Genomic DNA, 16,157 nt, shown 5'->3' with positions numbered 1-16,157 from the left:
AAAGATAAATCCTCCAAGACAGATCTTCAGCTTAGAGTAACATGGCTTCAATGCCAACACAGTCGTGCCATTGTAACACTGAACTTGGCCCCGCATTACCTGTTCATATCGGTACAACAGCACTTCCCCACATGCATCAGCCTTAGCTTTTAATTTTTCACCTTTCCTCCCATTATGGCCTAAACTTGATGCTCTTCTAGCTTGGAACATTTGTTAAAAGCTTGGTACAATAGAGAAACGTCCCTGGGATGTACTTCAAAGCACTGTCTCTGGCAGCTATTATGCATCCAAGGTCCTAATACCACAAACAGGTGCATTACCAAGAGGAGACCTATCTCCCTTGGACCTTGTCCCCCCATCCCAGACTTTAGAGGTTTGAGTGTCTGCGCATCAAAGCAGCCCCAGAGCTGCAAGTCTATCTGCAACCATCCAAAGTAGCAGAGCTACCACTTCTCTCCCTAAAAACAGACAGGGAAAGAAAGTACAGGTCTATCTGGAAAGAACAGTGGGGACCTCACTGAGGCCTATGCTGTATAGCAGGGGTCCTCAAACTTTTTAACCAGGGGGCCGGCGTGCAGATGCAGTGGCAGGCAGCCATCTGCGGCTGCTTGGTTTCCCCACCCCCAACCCCCCGCGGGGGGTTCTGTAAATACCGAGGGCCGGATTGAGGACCCTGGGGGGCTGTATCCAGCCCACGGGCTGTAGTTTGAGGACCCCTGTTGTATAGTAACATAAAGCTCACAAGGAAATGCTACAGAAGGCTATGGAAGGGACATCTTCCTACTGAACAAGACACAAAGCCAACCTTAGGGAGACAGAACAAGCACAAGGAGCAGGTGACAATGCTGCGCTTCTGAAGATGGGACGTGAGAAGTGAAAGGCCTTTACTCTGCCCTGCCTGTCAGAGGAGGCCTCAGGAAGATGTGTCAGGCTCCTCTCCCCATGATGCACAGCTCTGACCTGATTCCCTGGACTGCAGAGCCCCAGGGAGAGCCCTTGACAATTTTTCGTGCGCATACCTTCAGGATTTGAGCCTTACTGCTCCAGGACATGTCTATGGAGCAGACAGGTATCACAGAGTTACCCCATGCTACTCTTGAAGGAGCCTGCAGTGAACTCACCACCACCCCCCCCGATCCCACTTGGGTATCTTATCACCACACCTCCGCCTGCAGCACAGACATACCTTGGGAACTGGCGATGGCTTGGCAGGATCAGGCTCATCTGTCTTTGAAAGACACTCACCCACGGGCCCCTCCCCATGGCAGAAAGTAAGGGATACTCACCAAGGTCAGCCTTTTCCTTCAGGATATCTTTGAAGTTCAAGCCGCTGTTGAGCGTGGATTGTCTGTATCTCATCAAGGCCTCCTTCTGCCCATTCTTCCCGACATCCATTGGCTTGACTGGCTCAGCCCGGAAACCACACTTCCACTTGGAGAAATCGGACTGTGCCCATTTTGCCAAGTCCTCAAGCTTCACAGTGACTTTCTCCGAAACAGCAATAACTTCATCCTGCAAGAAGTGGTCAAATGAGAATAGGACACGTCATGAGGGCCGCCATGATGACTGATAAATCCGTAATGCCACCCCCCCCACAGGCTACTGGAAAAGCCTGTCTTGCTGTTGGCAGATTAATTTTTTCATAATACAGAATAGCTAGTACTTGAATTATTCCTCCTGCCCCCTAAATGGAAATATTAGTTGTTTACTCAAAGCAAATACACATGATCTAAAGACAATTTCTGGGACTGGAGCAATGATCCTAAAAGGCATTTGAAATGCAGGTTGCCAAATCACATTCTGTAAAACCCAAAGCCTTGAGGGAAAGTTTGTTTTTTAGGTGCAATTAGCTGCAAATGTAAAAATTCATGGCTGAATGACTAATGGTTATAGCTAGTCCTGAAATAAATGGACTAAGTAAATCTCAGATTCTTGGAACTCTGACTCACCAAAAAATTCCTGTGTTTATGGTACATTTTCCCTTGGCTTATACACAAATATTGAATTTAACTTTTGTCCTAAAAATTAAATAAAACTGTGATGTAATCCCAAAAGAAATACTACATAAATGTTATGTGCTTCCCACCAAAAGAAACTTGCACATTCTCATGTTTCTTAAAACCTTTTTCAAGATCAGAACTGTAATTTTTTTTCCCTTCTTAAACATACATTCTAAGAAAAGCACTTAAACTTAGTTTAGCCTCCAGAATGTATACTCGAATTAAACAGCTCTAATTGCTGGATTTTATCCTTCCAGGAAACAATCAACTCCTCTCAGTCATGATGAATAAGCAGAATGTTTTATAGCTGACTCCAGTGAGCAGAGGCTCGAGAAAGCCTCCAAAAAATAAACAAACAAACATACACACATATCCAGCCAGATACATTCCAGATTTTTTAGTTAAAACAGCAGAAATAATTTATGTTGTAATGAGAGCTGGCTGCACCACCACACCTTTCACACCACATATTTCTAGCACTAAATAAGGTTACAGGTTCTTGAAATAGATAAACCAGAAACCAATTTTTCTCTCAAATAAACACAAGTATTTGCAAAGGGTAGAGAAATTCTTTGAGTTATTAAACAAAGAGAAAAGCACGATTGATTCTCTCTCTGTGTTTTTTTTCTTCCCACTGAACACATTCCTCAGGAAATAAAATACTGCTCAATAGGAAAAAAAAAAAAAAAAGCTTTATTGTGATAAGTTACACACAATACAAAACCTGAAGTATCTCTAGTAAAAAAGCAGATCTGATATTCCAGTCTCTCTTACATAATACAAAATCATTTTATTAGCAGGCACCTTCATTACATTTAGTGCAATAACAAATATTTGGTCAGAAACGAACGGCATGCTTATATGCTAAGCAAACTTGTAATAAAAATCTTTTCCTTTATCATTGCACAGCATAAGAACTTCCACTGAACAACAAACAATAACAGTGACGTTTTAAATCTCTGTTTATGACAAACGTCAATACTTTGTAAACAAGCGTTGGGTACTACAAAGTACAATTTCAATGGATGGCTTCACCCAATTTCATTACACCAGCCACTTGAAATAAAAAAGCTGTAGTTGCTATGCATTTTATAGCTATTACATGGCGATTATTAAATGTCAGCATGGAAAAAAAATAATACATATATATAAATTTCAGCCTGTCTGCAGACAGTCTCAGCAATTTCTGGATGAAGTCCTCTTTTAGGATGTTGAATACCATCACCAGTGACTACACAATTTCTACACTACAGAAATCTATTTAACAGCAGTTTTAAAAAAACCCTGACTTGGAGATCAGACATGTTTTTGGTTAAAATATTATTTTCCAAATAGTTCTCATGATCAAATGATTATGATTTCAATTACTAGTTTCTTCATATCCTTTCCAAGAACTGGTATGACTAATTTTGGCTGGCATACAAAGTAAGCTGAGCAGACAATTTATTAACCAAAAGAAAAGTACAATCACTATTACATCATCAATGAATAAACTTGTTTTCGAGAATACAACCTTCACATACACGCACATGATGTGTACACAGGGAAAAAAAAGGAAGGAAAAAAAAAAAAAAAAGAGGGGAAAAAAGAAAGAAACCCAACTGTAACGAGAGTGAGGCGATGCTGGTGCATTTGCTGGCTCTGCCCAGGCTGCCATGGAGCGGGGAATCAGAGAGGCAGGAGTAGGGGGAGAGGCAGCTTTTGGGGGGGGAGAGCACACCCCAAGCGTATGTATGCTTTCTGTGGCAGCGGCACAGCTGCAGCCATGAAAACACGTTTAGCATCGCCACACTGGTGTGAAGGGCTACGAAGAGACCCTACAGAAAGACAGTCAAGCGCTTGCCTCAGCCCTTCACAAAATGGCACCAGGACTCTAAATACCATGGCGCAAAGGGGCGCCCAGAATGGCACCACAGGGTAGCTGAGAACGCAGCTGCAGTGAATGAGTATAAAATATAAAAGAAATTCAGGCTGTCACTGTGCCATGACAAGGGTTGTGGGCCAAACCTCCTGCATGCAGGCAGTGCTAGGCAATGGCCCCTCGTCAGGGCCGCCCCGTCACCCCTGCAGCAGCTGTGTCCCCAATGGCACCTGGTCCCCATCACCTCTGTGCCAGCCACGTCCCTAAGGGTGCCTGGATGGCCCCCAAATCAGCTGGGATGGCCTGAGAAGGGCGGCTGACCACAGGCCTCGTGCTCATGGCTGCCAGGCTGGGCTTTGTGCCGTGACCGAGCAATGGCAGCACCCACCTCATGGCTGTCAGGCCAAGAGGGCCCATCTCGCACCTGCTGTAACTGCAGCTCTACTGCCACCAGCCCCTCAAAAGCCAGAGCTGCTCCTAAGATTAAAGATGTTTAATCTTTAGGGGTCACCCTTAAGGAAGCAGGGCCAAGGCCGGGCCCGGCCTGCAGAGGCAACGGTTGCTGGACGAGACTGGGAGCACCCAGCCATCCTCCACACCAGCACTGGCCTCGTGTCCCCCCTCATACCACCAGTGATCACCACAGCTGCACTAGCGAAACATGACTAAGCTCCCTTTTAGCCAGAAAACAGAAAAATCACCCTACATATCCCTGCCTTGGGTTGCCCTGCCCTACAGGCACTGGGCCTGGGTAGACCTGTTCTCTCTTGCTGCTCATTTTTTGAGCTCTTGCTCATTTTGGGCCCAATTCAGAGACAAGCAGCCATGTCCTCCTCAGCTCCCCACACACCACAGCAGTCACAGATCGGACATGGTCCTCCTCTGGGCACTGCTGCCCACACCAACCTTGCCAGCAAGAGACTGCATCTCCAGAGGCGTTTTCACCCTGGCACTTCATCGTACAAACACTGTCACCCAGCAAAACACGGCGGGTAGCTTCAGCCCTTCTTTCTGAGGAGCCTGAACTGTGGGCAGCTTCCAGAGAGGCCGTCTTCCCCACACCTCGATAGTCTGCTAATGCAAGAGGTCATCTGCCCCAAAGCCACCAAACAGAGGTCACCCAACTACTTCATCAGCTCTGGGATGTTGATGCGCCTTGCCAAGCTTTAACACATCCTGAAGCAACCTTTGCAAGCACTCAGATCCAAACTATGAGCAAACTATGAGTAGCAGGGTTTTTTAATTACTGTTTTGGAGGAGGAGGTAACAAAAGGGTCCCTCTCCTTTTTTTTTTTTTTTTTTAAAGCGAAAATGTCTCAGAGCCCTCATGTCACAAAAAAAGTTGCTTCAGGACCTGTGGGGCTCTGCCAGCCAGAGGAGCCCCCATAGCCATTCAGTATCGACTGCTGCGCACCTACTGCCGCAGCCCTTCTAGAGAAACCTTTCAACGAGATGACAAAGCAATACAGATGTTGAATAAATAAAAACCAGGTACATGGTGACACATGACTAACAAACCTTTAGAAGATTAAAGAAATGTGCTGTATAACCTTCATGTCATTAATAATTATTTCTCTGTGTAAACATGAAAAACCACCCACGTCGCATACAGTGCGTATATATATCTATACAAAAATCAACTCATCGTGTGTTAGCTGTGCTCTGAAGTGATATGTTTATGAGGTCTCCGTTGCATGTTTAAGTCTTTAATTGCAGTTTTTTTCCTGCTACAGCAAGATGAGGTTTGCAGGAGGAAACAGCCTGCGTCGATTTCAGCTCTGCTCAGGAATTAGATTTATCTTGGATGGGCCTTTTTGGATGCTGACCGACCAATGGCAATGCTTTTCCCAGCCACAAAGTTGTCTAAATCTCGAAATAAGCACTGACTATAAAAAGAGGCACTTTTTCTTCTGTTTCTATAAAAGCAGGTATCTAGTCAGCCTATAATTTTAGCACATCTTACAAGACTCCTGAGCAAAGTACAATACTTTCACCTATCAAGTGGGAAATGGGGAGATGGTTAAGAACGATGGTGATACAAACCCTTTTCATCCCTCTCTTGTTTTTTATAAGAGCATATCAGATCTGCATTTTCAGACAAGTCGTCCAGGGAGAAAGGGACAGCATCTTCTTGAGAGCCGTTATGCTTAAATATTATGTCACTGTTGTCTAAGCAACCATCACAGCCTCCCGAAAGCACAGAATGCTATATTGCCTGACTCAGCAGATGGTTGAAATACTTACATTCAGGGAAAGAGGTCAGGTAGTTATAATAGTTTAAAGCAGATAATTATTTTTTAGAAGAAATATTAACTCTTACAAGGCAGGGAGTCACAGGGCAGCACAGGGAGGTCATACATCTTGATTGCACACCCGCATACGGTACGTCACAACTCCTCACTCATTGCCAATAACTAGGAAAGATTTATATTTTAGAGATGCTGAGGCAGCCTTAAAAGAATTACGGCAACTGAGATATCTCAAAATTTTGACGTGCTGAGACTGTTTTCACTCCAGTGCTTCCAGAGGTCATTTAAGGAATTCTGGAGGGCACGAGTGAGTGGAACACCTGCTTGGCTGTCTCCTAACATCAAATATGTGGCCTAGAGAGAAACAGGAGACGCACTGCAAAAAACTCTTGCCGACAATTACAGGAGACACTGCGTGTCATTTATCTGATCATTACGAATTGCATCAGAAAACATCTTCAAGTCTTTTTACTGAAACCTTTAGCACAGTAGATAGCTGGGGATGCATATTTTACAACCCAGTACATTGCCGATGAAAACACATTCATCCACAGGAGCAAAAAATACAGTGCGACTCTTACGGACTGCATTCACCGAGGATAATAGAACTGCATATTTCATTTGGGCATAAAGGCATCTATTATTCTGGGCTTTTTTTACATTGCATGTATTCTCTAGTTTTTTGCGATTTAGGTGAAAAGAACCTTCCCATACCTTGCACAACAACGCAATTCTCGTTCCAGGAATCTACTTCCCTGCTCTAAATCCCTTTTGAGGAGCAGAAGGTCACATTTTGGAGGTGGAGAAAGGAAGGAGGGGGCTTATTTCCAATAAACACCTCTCCTGTAGCAATGCATTTACCTAGATGGTTCAGGAAGTGCCATCATCCTTACTTGATGGCACAGTAAAACAAAAAAACTCTGTTAGCAGAGTCTATAGTCCAGAGCTCTTCTCTGTCACACAGATGCCAGCCGGGCTTTGGGACAGCAAGGGAAAACAGGTCACCTCAATTCAGCCCTAACCCATTTGCCAAAAGTTGCTCAGGAACGTGAACCCACCTCTCCAAAATCATCTCCTATAAGCAGCACTTCACCCAGGCCCTCCTCCAGCAACCACATTCAGCCCTAAGGGGCAGAGAATGTTTGTACCGGACTGCTTTGCTCTCAGAGACTTTCTCCAGAATAAGAAAGTCCCATCTCCCTGCTGCCTGCTGTGGACTGGGGGTATACATGGGGGTTTTTAAGACTGCAGGATCGCAGACTAGCTCAAAAACTGGCTGCGCCATAGAAAAGGGCCCTGTTCAGCCTCCCTACACAGCACATGAAGGACTTGCCTGTCATCCGCTCCCTTATTACCTGTTGCTCTTCCAGTACAACCTTTCTAAGGAGGCTGCAGACCTGGGGAGCTGGGGCACAGCTCTGGCAGGTGGAAAATGCTGCTCCTGCTCTGCAGGTGGAATCCCCAAGTGATGGGGAAGCCTCACAAGAGGCTCCAGTGCTTGGCATGGGCAGAGGCAGCTTTCTTTCCCCCTTTCTCTGCCCCGAGTGCCTCATTTGGTGCCACCTTCTCCAACATCTATCCCCTAGCCCTGGGCAGACAGAGGTGTCCCAAAGGATGCACAGAGTGGAACTGACCGCTGGGGCCTGGGCCCACAATACTTCCAGAGATGCCAGCACACAGAGACCACCACTCTCCACCCACAAACCTACCAGAGAGCCTTGAGAATGGAAACACATACAGCCCAGGAGTTTACCTGGCACACAAGAAAATTTTAAAGAGACCAAGGCAGAACCTTTCATCTGTTAATCCTTTGCTAATTACTTTAAAGGACTATAATGATCTCATTAAATTCAGGTGATGGGTATTTCCCCAGCCTAAGCACAGCCACACACAGCTGTCTGAAATTCATGCCAACAGAGAACACTACCTCCCAATGTGTTCATCCCTTCTGCCAGGGTCCAAAACCCAAAAGAGACCAAGATAAGGGACACAGGTGAAACACGTGAAGTCCTGTGATATTCACTTTCCCTTGTATTAGCAAGCAGCTTTTTCCTTTGTGTGACTCAGTATTTCCAAAGCCAGACACGCAACGTCCTGGGGCAGGGCAGCACTGTGTTTTTGTAGGATGCTTTGTGGGATACTGGTCCATCTGGGCCAGAAGCGGGGTGTGGAGATGGAGCGCACAGAGGGATGGCTGTGAGCAGCTAGACTTGACATTTCTACTGTGACCCTCCTCCTTCATTTCTGGGGTGTTTTTTTCTCCTTCCTCCCACTCCCAAGCAGAGGTTCAAATTGAATTTATATCTGTCATTGCAGATAGAAGTTCTGACCAAAGAGAAAATAGGCTTCAGTCAAAATGTTTTCGCGTCAGATAGCTCAAAGATCTCAAAGAGCTGTTTTAGTTTAGGCAAGTTGACAAGCAATTCATTCCTAATTTTGCCTACTACAGTTACAGTACGAAAAGCTTTCCTCATAGATTACATAATTATATTTTTCTTTAACAAGGAGTACATTGCATTAGCAGGTTTAAATTATGCAAGCTTATTCTTTTGTCTTTTGTTATATTGTGTTCTATTGTGCTGGTAAAACAATATGTGCTTTAATTAGCAAATATCTGTAAATAATTTACTTGCTTTTCATACAGCAGAACAATGGAGCCAATTTTCACATACATCCACTGAGCATGTCTAGGGGGTTTCTTGCCAGAACCTTCCATTGTTCAGTATCTGTATCAATCTGCCCATCATTAGCAGCTAACGTTCAACAACCCAGGAAGACATTAAAGTTTTGGCCCCTGGGAGCAGCCCCAAGCCCCCTAAACCCGAGGCTATGCTTTGTAAAGAAAGATTAAAATATCCAGAAAATGAAAACAAACTCTTTTATTATCTATAACCCTGGCACCTTCGCATAGAAACATGGACGCCTGCCAAGCATTAAGGTCACTGGATTAATGCCATAAAATGCCGATGTTCATCTGACCTTCTGACTGCATTTTAGCTACAAAATAAAAAGCTCAACTTAATACGACACTATGAATCATGCGAGCGTCTAGGCTCTGCAGGGTTAACGCTGGGTGTGAACCCACACTGCGCGCACACACACACACACACACACGCACAAAGAAAAAAGCTCTTAAATCAAGAGTGGATGACTGTTCGGAGACTTAAGGCATTGTTATTTTGAATGCGAATGAAAGGGCCAGAACAAGCATTGCAAGAATATTTCAATTATGTATTTCCCAGAACTACATCTCTGAGCAACTAATGCAAATATTGCTCCCATAGCAGTAGAACTTCTTCCCGAATAAAAGCATATAAGAGCTTGAATCAGAACATACTTTCTATATCATTCGCATATTGTTTGAATATTATTAAAAATGCAAAATCTATGTATGCGTTACTCTCCTGAGCAATACAGTAATTATGATTAAGGGACAAGCAGCACAAAAAGAGCCAATTTATCTTACTTGTGCTTAGGAATACTATTGTGTAACTAAGCAACTAAAGACAAAATATAGTCTAATTAATTCACTCCTATGCTTATTTAAAAGACACAATTAGAACATTTTTATTTTCCAGCCTGCACAGTATCTCAACATGCTTGAGGGTGTACCATGTGAGGCCTATTATTCTCCAAAGACAAGAGTTTAATGTTTAGTGCCACTGATCAGACTGGGAACAGCAACTCTAGAGAGCAGTGGGTGTATTTTACAGTCTGAATGTACTGGGAAGGGGAGGGAAAGGGAGGGGGGGAATAAAAAAAATAATAATAAAAAAAAAGTGAATCTGCCTTAAATGACCAGATATGCCAGACTGCTGGCTAATGGCTAGCAACATGTGGCTTCTCTGAGTAATATCATTGCCCTCTCCTTCCTTTGCCAGCATATGTTACTGGTGGCGAGAGAGATAAAAATTATACAGAGTGGATATGCAATTACCAAAACCATGATATTTTATGACAAATGCCATTTCTCTAACACTGCTATTACAGTGCGCCTGATTTCCAAAGCTGAATTAATTTGAGCAAGTGTACATTGAAGATTGATGCTATTAGCCTGATTTTTAAAGCACCCTTTCATAATCATAATCTGCATGTTTGAAACGTGTTGTCATTACCAGTGTTGACAGATACGAGCATAAGGCACACACCGTGGAGACTAAAACGGGGCTGTTCTCATCTCAAGTAAGAGTGTACAGATTCCTATATCTCTCAAAAAAACCTATTACTGTCCAAAGGGAGTAGCATGTTTTTCAAGAGGGGTGGCAATTAAGGACTAGTGGCATATGACATCATGCCTGGGCCAGCCTGTGCTACCTTTACATGCTGGAGTAGGAGCTCCACACACAGAGAGCCCCTTGGAAACAAATGAGGCTTTCAAGGGATGCTGTGAGCATCTGTCCCAAAACGAAGACAGAACAAACCCACTGCCTCCCTTAACTTTCTGGAAGAATCTCTTCTGCAATTATAAATTACATACATTTATGGAGTGACTTTTTTTTTTTTTCTTTCCCCCAATTAGTCTGAAAATGCAAAATACTGCTAGGGAAATAATTACAGGAAACTAGCTCTCTTCTCTCCTCTGTATGAGCAACGCTTACTCATGTAAATTACTTGCATGAGTAAGGATTATTTGCAAGGCGAAAAGCATTGCATCAGATCCCCAGTTTGGGAGAAGAGATGAAATCAACATGAGTTCGTAGTAAACTTAGCTGCTGCTGAATGAACCAAAGGCAGATCCCCGCTGACAGTCCAGCCCCAGCGGAAGCAACATTCACGACGCAGGGCAATGCAGGGAATGTCATACCATGCAAAATGAATTAGTTGCTTGTTTGGGTTTTTTTTCAGGAATTGTACAGATCACATCAAACATCATCCCTGGATTTAACGAGCACTGGCTTTGAGATATATTTTTAAGCCCAGTCTAACTAATGCCAACACCTTTAAAAACATGAAAACACAAGGCACTAACAAGCATTTCACTCTAGAACTGCTGCTGCAAAGGTCAGATGTTCCACAGCCCCACGCTACCCCTTGGAGCAGAGAGGAGCAAATGAGCCGGAGGAGGGTTTGGCCAGGACCCCATGGCCTGCAGGGCTCCGTGACTGAGCCCACCACACACCCCCAAGTGCTGCGGGCCTAGGGCGCTGCACGAGGGGACTGGGCAGAGGCTTTCTGCCAGCAGGCAGCCAGCATCTACTTTGCACAGTCCGGTGCCAGAAAAGCTGGGGGGCTGCTTTCCACACACTTCCCATGAAACCATTTCAGGCACAACAGCGTGCTCTTACAGCTGCTCCCTCCAGACCTTTGCAGCCCCCCAAACATCCTCCTCTGAGCCCTGTGCGAGGCGCCTGCCATCACAAAGACCTTCCCATCCCAAGCAGGAGGTGACACAGGGGACCATGCCAACCCAGAAGCAGCCAAGAAAACCAAGGCAAGGTGGCACCTTCCTCCAGCAAAACCAACACTTTCTCCATTTCGGTGGTGGCCCTCCCAGGAACAGAGGACAGCCAGAGGACAGCCACTTCTTCCTCACTGGAGGGAAGGGAGAGGAGGCTGCTCCCCCTCCAACCAGCACTGCCACCTGCTGCAGTGTTTGGGCTTGATGGTGAGGTCAGAGGCAGCACACCTGGGCCCCTGCGTTTTAAAAGCAGCAACAAAGTTTTCAGTGAAGTTGAGCAAAACTCTTCTAGCTCACCTCACACAGCATCCCCAATGGCACCATCGCTCTCACAAAAACATCTCCGCTGCTCCTGCGCAGGAAGACCCCTGGCCTGAGTGTGATGCCGGAGCTGGTCCCAGCCTCTCCATGCATGTCGCTCCAGAATGTGATGAGCATCACGGCCAGGAGCGCTCGTACCTGCAGCATGTGACCAATGCTATCCCACATTTGCCATCCACTGAAGACTCCCCGGGAAGCAGTCTCTGGCTGGCTCCTGGGGCTGAAGTAGAGTTTCTCTGCGGGCTTACAGGGATGCTGAGCCTTGGGCGGAGGGAGGGGTACCTCGGTGGAAGCGCACCTGGGCTTGAACCCTTTGCTGGGTCTGGGCCCCAGCACATGGAAACATCTGGTTTTGGCAGCAGTCAGGGTTATATTTAAATCTGGATGATGAATTCAGCTAGCTATAAAAAGACTTATATTTACACTTATCACTGATTAGCTCAAACATTTGGCAATCAGATAAAATACACCATCAGAAATCTCTGAGTAACAGAAGCATTACATACCCCTCACTTCTCCTCCCTCCTCACAGCCACTAGCTGAATATTGTCATAGTGTCAATGCTGCTATTACAGAAAACACGCAGCAAGCTGCTTCTATTAATCATGCCACTAGCGCAGGTAGCTGCTAGCGACTATGCCTAAATCTCCGGTGGGCTCGATCGCAAGCCAGCAATGCAACCACTAGCTCCCCTCACCAACAGTTTTATTGACAGCAAGAACCCCTGTTGCCCTTTGCCTCGGACATCACAGATTTGCACTATGTGTTTAAGCACTGGCTCACTTCATCCCCACTCCCTGAATACAAGACAAGGTGTTTTACCCCGCCGGCAACCCCGCACCACCAAAAAGGTCTGCCCTGATGGCTATAAACCGCCTCTGACTCGAGAGCCGTGTCTCCTCCCGCAGAAGGAGCCCAGCTCAGAGTTAGGAAGCCTTGCGACCCCAGAGGCACTCCGCTGCCACTTTGGGGGCAGACGCTGATGTCATTTACATCAGGAACCGTGACCGTGGGGTGGTTGGGTGGAAGAGCCGCCCAGCGCACCGATGAAGCCGGTTACTCCCACCCAGCCAGCGCGTCGCGAAGCGCCAGCCGGCACCCAGCCTTTTGTCTCTTGGCTGCCTGCACGTCCCTGAGCGCAATTCGGATCATTCTAAACTATTAAAAATCGATAATAAAAAATCATTCCGATGTCTATAAACAAGTTAATAGAGTAAGTGAAAACAAAGTACATTTCTTAATGGGAGTGTTATGTTGCCCTCTCTAGGCCCTGGCTCTCAGTGCCGGTTTCTGTAGGCTCCCTGCCAGAGAAGTATCACTCAGAGCTGTTGCTGTTGCTGCTGCTGCTGCTGCTGCTACTCTGCTAATGAATGACTAACTTAGGCCAGAGGGGAAATGACATCACCGGGGTGTAAAACACAACTGCATTAGGAAACTTTTTACCTGCTTTACATTTGTCATAATTATTCTACACAATACGACCAGCATTTGCATAATTTCAAGGCGTGCCATTATCTTAATTGAAAATTGTTTTCATATGGTTGAATAATGCAGAATGACATCAGTTAAAGCCCCAATGAAATGCACAAGTATAATCACACAGCTAATTACTAGCGGTGTTTGCATGTAAAAATAAATAAAATTGTGCATATTATTAGGAAGGTACATGCAGCTGAGAACTCTCGTACCAGAACAGTGTTTTACTCGTAATGGTAGGATTAATTTTCTCTGATGTTCCTACCACAGTAACATGAGCTGATCATTAAGGCGTATTAAAATGATTTGTGTCCCTTTCCCCACCCCCCTCCCTTCCAAATATCTTTCATTTTACACACGCGCACACACACACACACACAAGACACAGAGAGGCACAGTTTTAAATAGTCACCACGGGCAATTTCAGAGCATCCATTGCTCACTGTCATCTCCCTGATTCTTAGGAAAAGGCTCCCTTATCTCAGTGGCACGCACAGAAAATTAAAGTGAAGAGGTGGCAGCGAGCGAAGGTGGCTCTGAAATGCGTTTCGACTGTGTACGCATGTGTACGGGTACACGGCTACGTCGGCACCTATAGACACGCGTGCCTCCGAAAACAGCCCCTACAGACAGCAGACCCTCGTTGTACCTACAACCTGCCCCCCGCCCCAGCATCTCCAACAGAAGTTCCCCCAAAACACCTCGTGTGTATCGTCCTTGTCGTGCCCACCCCCCACCCCCCCCCCCTCCGCCCTCAGCCTGGTTTGCAGCCCCTCTCGGGGACCCTCTCCACCCCCGCAACCCTCTCCGGATCCCTCGTCCTTCCCCCTCCCCGGACCACGGACCGTGCCGAAGCAATAAATCTGAAAAGCAAATAACGGGAGGGAGCGGAGACGGGGCGGGGGCAGCGGCCCGGGGCGGGGAGGGGGGGGAGGGGGGGGGGCGCAACCTGCGCGGCTTCGCGGCCCCCCGCCGGGAGGTGCGGTGCGGTGCGGAGCCGCGGCGGGGCTGCGCGGGCGCCGGCGGTGGGTGCCGGCGCGCAGCGTGTTTGCGCCGGCCGCGCGGCGGCTCCGAAATACGCCCAGGCATATCTGCAAGTTATTTGAATGTATTATTCCCGTACCTGTCATTTATCACTTTATTCAACACGTCCCTGCCAGCTCAATAGCTTTTGATCTCTCTCTGCCTCCATTTCGTAATTTCCGCCCTCTTAAACATATCGAATACTAAAAAAAAAGCCCCGAACAATATCGAAATCCCCCCCCAACGTGGTTTGGGTTTTTTTTTCTCTTTTCTGCGTGTTTTGGGCTTTTTTTGGGTTTTTTGTTTGCTGGTTAACGAAGCCGGAGGAGGGCAGGGCGAGCCCCGCACGCACTCCGCTGCCCGCCGGGCCGGGGGCGCCCCGCACCCCGACCCCCCCCCGCCCGCACAAGTTCCCGGGCACCGCGCACCGGAGCGCCCCGACGGCGCGGCCCCTCCGCGCTGCCCCGCCACGCGCAGTGGGGAGGGGGCCGCGGGGGGGGTGGGGGGGCCGCGGGGGGGAGAGCGAGGGGGTGGTAGCCGGGCCCGGGCATGCAGGTGGGGACGGGCGCGGGGACAGGCGCGGGGGTGGGGGGTGGGGGGCCGGCGCTGCGTTTACCACCTCGCCATGGTCACTGGTCCTGCCCTGGGGGGTGTCCTCGGGGAGAAAATAAAGTTTGGCGCTGGAGAGAAGTTGCCGGCTGGTGCGCTCCTCCCAGAGCAGCTGCAGCTCCGCGATGCAGGCGGGCTCCTCCGCGCGGCACCGCACGAAGAAGAAGTCGCCGAGGGAGAGGACCCGCGCCCGGCCGCCGCCGCGGCGCTGGAAGCGGAACGCCCTGTAGAAGACGTAGGGGCCGTGCGAGCCGCACGGGGCGCCGACCCACTGCGGGGAACAACAACACGGCAGCGGCATCAGCGCCGGCTCCGCGCCGCGCCGCGCAGCGCCGCGCAGGAGGAGGCAGGGCGGGCGGAGGCAGGGCGGGCGGGAGGGCGGTGGGGAGGGGAGGGGGCGCGCAGCGGCGCGGAGGCTCCGCGGCGGCGGGCGCGGGGCGGGGCGGGGCGCGCGGGGCGGCGCGGTACCTGCAGTGCGCTGCGCTCCATCGCGGCTCCGGCGTGATTGAACTCAACATTCTCCCAAACTTGTTGGCGTGAATGGAGCCCGGCAGGTCCTGGCAGGGCAAAGCCAGCCCCGCCGCCCGCCGCCCCCCGCCGCCGCCGCCCCCGCGCCGCCCCGCTGCCGCCGCCGCCCCCCGCCCCGCCGCAAGCGGCGACGCCCCCCCGCGCCGCCCGCCCCCCGCCCCGCCGCCCCGCCGACGCCCCGCCGCGCCCCGCCGACGCCGACGCCCGACGCCGGCCGGCCCCCCGACGCCCGACCCGGCCCGGCAAAAATGCCGCGGGGCGGCGGCGGGCCCCGGGGGGGCGGCACGGGGGCGGCGGGGCGGCGGCGGGGGCAGCCGCGGCGCCCAGGGATTTTTGGGGGGCCGAAAGGGCGTGCGTGCGAGCTGCGGATCTGACAGGACCTGCCTGTATATGTCTAATATAAAGACCATTTCCTGCGGCGCGAGGGGCGCTGCTCGTCCCCGCGCGCGCCCGGCGGGGCCGCCGCGCTCCCACCGCCCGGCCCTGCGGAGCTGCGCGGAGCGGCGCGGAGAGCGAGGCCGCCCGCCCGCCCCCTCCCTCCCTCCCGGCGCGCCCGGCCGGCCGCCTCGGCGGCTCTCGGCGGGCGGCTTCGTCCTTAACGTATTTATCGGTTTTCCCCGGGAAAGGCGGAAAGTGGGTTATCGATTATATAAACACATCAATATTCATGCGCCGCCGCGCTGCGCGGAGAG

At 49.2% G+C, this 16,157-nt stretch overlaps 1 protein-coding gene across 1 annotated transcript in view; it reads right to left on the bottom strand.

Annotated features, from left to right (window-relative positions):
• ARID5B (AT-rich interaction domain 5B) overlaps positions 1-15,286 on the bottom strand; it is a 120,764-nt gene extending 105,478 nt beyond the window's left edge. Inside the window, exons 1-2 of the mRNA XM_037399924.1 lie at positions 14,948-15,286; positions 1,287-1,512 (exon numbers count right to left, since the gene is read on the bottom strand). Of these exons, the coding sequence (XP_037255821.1) occupies positions 1,287-1,512; positions 14,948-15,238 (517 nt within the window). The 5' untranslated portion in view covers positions 15,239-15,286. The remainder of the gene's footprint in view (positions 1-1,286; positions 1,513-14,947) is intronic.
• Positions 15,287-16,157: the final 871 nt, after the last annotated feature.

This window comes from Falco rusticolus, chromosome 9 (genome assembly GCF_015220075.1).
Source record: "Falco rusticolus isolate bFalRus1 chromosome 9, bFalRus1.pri, whole genome shotgun sequence".
Lineage (NCBI taxonomy): Eukaryota > Metazoa > Chordata > Aves > Falconiformes > Falconidae > Falco > Falco rusticolus.
Note: the sequence above shows the minus strand (reverse complement) of the source record. Positions and strands in the feature narration are given on the sequence as shown.